The 6081-nt window shown below is 38.5% G+C and overlaps 1 protein-coding gene across 2 annotated transcripts in view; it reads left to right on the forward strand.

Moving 5' to 3' along the window:
- Positions 1-6081, forward strand: part of GNL3L (guanine nucleotide binding protein-like 3 (nucleolar)-like) — a 32080-nt gene that overhangs the window by 17653 nt on the left and 8346 nt on the right. For both annotated transcript variants that reach the window (XM_015423609.1, XM_015423610.1), the window contains exons 11-12: positions 720-862; positions 1642-1778. In XM_015423609.1, coding sequence (XP_015279095.1) covers positions 720-862; positions 1642-1778 — 280 coding nt within the window. The remainder of the gene's footprint in view (positions 1-719; positions 863-1641; positions 1779-6081) is intronic.

A 6081-nucleotide genomic window follows, 5' to 3' on the forward strand; every position in this document is an offset into this window, starting at 1 on the left:
CCCTCCTTCTCTCTAATTTAAAAGAAGAAGAGATTGGATTTATACCCCACCCTTCACTACCCGAAGGAGTCTCAGAGCGGCTTACAATCGCCTTTCCCTTCCCCTCCCCACAACAGACACCCTGTGAGGTAGGTGGGGCTGAGAGAGCTCTTTACAGAACAGCACTTGAGAGAGCAGCTCTGAAAGAACTTGTCACTGGCCCAAGGTCACACCAGCAGCTGCGTGTGGAGCAGTGGGGGATCAAACCTGGTTCTCCCAGATTAGAGTCCGCGCTCCTAACCACTACACCAGACTGGCCCTTAAATTAAAAGGGTGAAAGACTTGCGTAGTTTAATTTAACAAAAGCTGTGACTGTAAGGAAGGGCTTAAAGTAGCTGTGGTGGGGCCTGCCTATGCTCAGAGTTGCCAACCTCCAGGTGGCACCTGGGGATCTCCCACTATTACAATTGATCTCCAGGCGACCAAGATCAGTTCCCCTGGAGAAGATGGCTCCTTTGGACGACGGACTTTAGGGCTGAGGGTCCCTCCCCTTCTCAGACCCCACTTTCACTTGGTACCACCCCCACCCCCAAATCCCCGGGATTTCCCAAGCCAGACCCGGCACCCGTAGGCTCACTTACCCCAGCCATGGGTACAAGACATCGTCTTTGCTACAGTCAGGTTCAGAATCAATAACTCTGCTTCTTTTGCTTTCTTTTTTTTAAAAAAAAACCCTTAAGATCATGCAGCACTACGGCGTTCCAGATTTCAGAGACACCATGGAGTTCCTGGCTCATCTGGCCAGGCGGCAAGGCAAACTGAAGAAGGGCGGGATGCCTGACCACGAGAAAGCGGCCAAAGCGGTGCTGAGTGACTGGATGAGGTGAGGGACAGTGAGAATCGAGTGTAACCTGGAACTTTAGACGGTGGCCAGGGCCAGTTTTAGTGTAGGCCTCTCCCTATGCTAGGAAAGCCTAGTGTAGTGTAGGAGAGCCAGTAGTGTTTAAGACTCTAATCTGGAGAACCGGGTTTGATCCCCCACTCCTCCACATGCAGCCACTGGTGTGACCTTGGGTCGGTCACAAGTTCTTTCAGAGCTGTTCTCTCAAGAGCAGTTCTCACAGGGTGTCTGTTGTGGGGAGGGGAAGGGAAAGGGTATTGTAAGCCACTCTGAGACTCTGAAGGGGAGGGTATAAATCCAATCTCCTCTTCTTCTTCTCTCTTCTTTGGGGGAGGAGGTCCTCTAGTCTCAAATGGGCAGGGGTGAACTGGCACGGAGATGGAATGTGAGAAACAAAAGGAGAGAGGCTTCGCTTGTTTAAAGTAGGCATATTTATTTTTAATAGCTTTTTAATTATTATTGTTATTTTAAATTAAAATAGGGATACTGAAAAACAAGGGGGAAAGGGGAGATATAGATATTATAATAATCTATAACCTTTCAAGGACAGCCTTTGAGAGAACAGCTCTGAGAGAACTTGTGACTGACCCAAGGTCACACCAGCAGCTGCATGTGGAGGAGCGGGGAATCAAACCCGGTTCTCCCGGATCAGAGTCCGCGCTCCTAACCACTACACCAGTTACTTACAACAAATTACCTACTACAAGTTAATCATAAAGGAAGGCAGCGTTTCCATTCGCCGCTCCTTTTATTTCGGCTAGTGGGAAGATCAGCTATTTCACCCACCCGCCTGAGACCCACACCCTTCCCACGCACATCAGCGCAGAGATCGTGGCAGAGATGGGCAAGGCCTTCGATTTTGAAGCGCTAGAGAGAGACAACGAGGCGGCATTGGCAGGTGAGTGGCGCAGGCTGAGAGGTACCCCCCCATTCTTTTTCTGTTTTCCCTTCCTCTTCTTTCCTCGGTGTCGCTCTCCCCCTTTCTCTGAGGGCTGGCAGGAAACGCCAGGGCCACCCACGCTTCTCTCCCCACTTCCAGGCAGGTGGGTCTCCAGGCAGAACAGCTTGCAAGTCCCATCCCCCCCCACACACACATTGTATATAGATTAGCACCCTGTTGACTACGGTTGCGCATTATGGCTTTGGAAATACCTGGAGATTTGAGGGTGGAGCCTGGGGAGGGCGGGGTTTAGGGAGGGCTGGGACTTCCACAGGGTATAACGCCAGGCAGTCCATCTTCCAAAGCAGCCATTTTCTCCAGGAGAAGAGGAATAAATGTTTTAAACAACTAAACAATAAAGAAATAGAAGAAGAGGAGGAGGAGGAGATTGGATTTATACCCCACCCTTCACTACCCGAAGGAGTCTCAGAGCAGCTTACTATCTCCTTTCCCTTCCCCTCCCCACAACAGATACTCTGTGAGGTAGGTGGGGCTGAGAGAGCTCTCTGGAGAACTGCCCTTGAGAGAACAGCTCCGAGGAATTATGTACAAGTGGCTAGTCCCCAAAGGCATATTATTCAATTATGGAAGCAAAAGGCAAAGGATAGACTCAGTATTCAAAATAGAAAACGTTCTTGAAAAATATGGTGAAGAGCTAGGCTGGCAAAAGGAAGAAGAAGAGGGAGAGGAAGAAGTGGATATAGAAGAAGAAAGCCCAGAACAAGAAATAGGAAAAAATAAAGGAACGGCAGCGAAAAAAGAAAGGAGAAGACCGAAAACTACTCCATCACAGATATTAACCAGATTTCAATATAGAAGTAAAGCACAAGACAGCAAAAACAAAAATGACACGAATTAAAAAAAATAGAATTCTCTCTATTAATATAAATGGACTTAATGGCCCTCAAAAAAGAAGGAAGATATTCCACCAAATTTCAAAGATTCAATCAGACGTAGTATGTCTCCAGGAAACACATATAAAAAAGGATGACGTAAAATACTTGCTGTGCAAAAAATTAGGAAGAGATTTCATAGTGGCAGATGTCAAAAAGAAAAGAGGCATTGTAATATACGTTAAAGACTATCTTTCTCCTGAGCGAGTAGATGCCTCTGACGATGGGAGGATTGTGGCAGTTAAAATAATAAGAGAGGATAAAGAAGTATTGATAGTAAATATATATGCACCAAACCAAAACCAAGAGATATTTTTCAAAGATTTACAGGAGGTCCTAACAATAAAAGAATTTGAAAATATATGTCTTATAGGTGATTTCAATGCAGTATTTGATCCTGAAATAGATAGGAAAAAACAAAAGCAGAAAATCAGGCTTGGTGCTCCCACAATTTTTTTTACATATGGAAGAAGAATATAATTTAATAGATGCTTGGAGAAGTAGAAATATAGAAAAGGGATTATACATATTATTCAGCTAGACATAATTCCTGGTCTAGAATAGATATGGCATGGATAACAACTAGAATGATAAATGAAATAACAGAACCTGAAATACTACTGAAAACATTTGCCAGGTGGAGGATGAAAATAGGTTTGCTAAGGGATCAAGATTTTATAAAGAAAACCAAAGTAGAAATTCAAGATTTTTAAAAAAGAAACATGCAACCTGATATGTCAATTGAAATAGTATGGGAAACCTTTAAATTATTCATAAGGATGGTTTATTAATCAAAAAGCCTGGAAAAGGAAACAAAAAAGGAGAAATATGAGAAATTAGGAAAACAAATTAAAATAGATGATAATTTTAAAAAACAGAATCTGAAGATGTAAAAAATAAAATAAGAATGCTACAGCATAAAATGAACCTATTACTAACACAAGAAATAGCAAGAAATATAGAATATATTAAACATTATTACAATATGGTTATCATATAGACTTAGGAAAGAAAAAAATTATATTAATGTCTTTAAGAAATGGTAGAGGAGAAGCAAAATATGGATTACAAGAATTAAAGAATATTGTGGAAATGTTTAAATAAAAACCTATATAAGCAAGAAATACAAAATGGATCTCAAATAACGAAATATTTAAAAGAAATAAATAACAAGAAATTTGAGGAAAGTTATAAAAGTATTTTGAATGAACAAATTACAATTTGTGAGATAGTGGAGGCAATTAAAAAACAGAAAAAGAAGTCACCCAGTCCAGATGGCCTACCTGCTGAATTATACCAGACATTCGAAGATCAGTTTACCTTTTAAAGAACTACTTCAAAATATAGGAAAAACAGGAAAATTACCAAACTCTTTGTATCAAGTGGTGGTCACCTTAATACATAAACCAGATACAGAGGGCAATGAAATTAAAAATTACAGACCCATATCCCTTTTAAATGCAGACTATGAAATATTTGCAAATATCTTAACGACAAGATTGAAAAAAGTGCTATCGCAAATAATACATCAAGATCAAGCGGGATTTCTACCGAGAAGACAAATGAAAAGTAACATACAGACAATTTTAAATATTATAGAATATTATGAACTACATTCAGAGAAACAAATGGCATTAATGTTCCTTGACACAGAAAAAGCATTTGATAACTTATCCTGGAATTTTTGCTTCAAAAACTGGCTGTTTGGGAATGTGGATCACAATTCCTAACAATGATCAGCGCTATATATAAGACACAATATGCTAAGGTTATGATAAATGGTGATATGACGCAAAGTATTGAGGTTTAAAAAGGACCAAGGCAGGGCTTCCCTTTATCGCCACTACTATTTGGAATCACTGAATGATATAGTAAGAGAAAACGATCAAATACAAGATCTCAAAATAAGAGGAGAAGAGTTTAAATTATTAGCTTTTGCAGATCTTATGTATATATTAGAAAACCTGGTATCCGCTATTACTCATTTGCTAAAAACAATTCAAGATTATGGACACATAGCAGGTTTAAAAATTAATTTGAAGAAGACAAAAATAATAACCAAAAACTGTTTACCAAACAAGATACAGGAGATATATAAATTAACAGATGTGGAAATTGTGAAAAAAATCAAATATCTTGGAATAATAATGTCTAACAGAAACAGTACCCTAATAGAAGACAACTATAATAAATTACTTGAAGAAATTAGGAAAGATTTATTAAGATGGAAAGACTTGCAGCTGTCACTTATGGTTGGAATAGCTACCATAAAAATGAACATACCTCCGAGATTTTTATTCTTGGCTCAAAATATACCTATATTGAAAAGACCACAATTCTTTTTGGACCTTGACAAAATGACCAGACAATTTATTTGATATCCCAAAAGATCAAGAATTAAATGGAAAACGTTACAAGATAGAAAAGAAAGAGGTGGATTTGGATTACCTAATTCAGGCGGCATCCTTAGGTTGGATAAAAGAATGGCTAACCCTGGAAAATATAAAAAGTCTAAGTTTAGAAAGACATGACTTAAGCATGGGTTGGCATGCATATGTGTGGTATGAGAAGGATAAAATACATTCAAACTTTAGACAGCACATGATAAGAGGTGTCCTAATAAGAATTTGGAATGATGTAAAAGAAAGATATTATTGAAAAACACCAAAATGGGTATAACAATTAGAAGCATTCATAAAACCTTTGCTTATCACTCAATACGGCAGAGAAAGTTATGAAGTATTGTTATATAAAAATAATAAAGTAAAATCTGAGGAGATCCTTCTCTGCTTTCATAATATAAAGCTGACATGGTGGGAAAGCCTACAACTTCAATCTAGATTTAACAAAGACACTGTAATAGGTTTCCAAGAGACTAAAACCCAATTGGATAAAATCTGGTTTTCATCAAGTGATAAAATGATTCAGAAATTTTATAGATTTCTATTAGAAGAATACATGCAAGATGAAACAGTTAAGACGACTATGATTGCATGGATGAGGGATATAGTATATAGTACTGATATAGACAAATGGTCAAAAATGTGGAAAACAGCTAAATATATGAGGGCCATTAACTATAAAGAAAATATTTACAAAGTATTTTATAGATGGTATTGGTCCCCTGACAGAATAGCCAAATGTCATCCTAATGCTTCAAAAATTGTTGGAAGTGTAAAGTGAATGTAGGAACATTCTTCCATATGTGGTGGTGATGCGGAAAAGTTTATAGCTATTGGTTGATGGTGCAAAAGATAATATCAGAAATAATGAATATGAACTTTGTCTTAACTCCAGAAATGTCTTTGCTAAATATAATTCTGGAGCATTATGAGCGAAATGATGTTTATATGTTGATATATATCTTA

This window comes from Gekko japonicus, unplaced genomic scaffold (genome assembly GCF_001447785.1).
Source record: "Gekko japonicus isolate JY-2015 unplaced genomic scaffold, Gekko_japonicus_V1.1 scaffold4901, whole genome shotgun sequence".
Lineage (NCBI taxonomy): Eukaryota > Metazoa > Chordata > Lepidosauria > Squamata > Gekkonidae > Gekko > Gekko japonicus.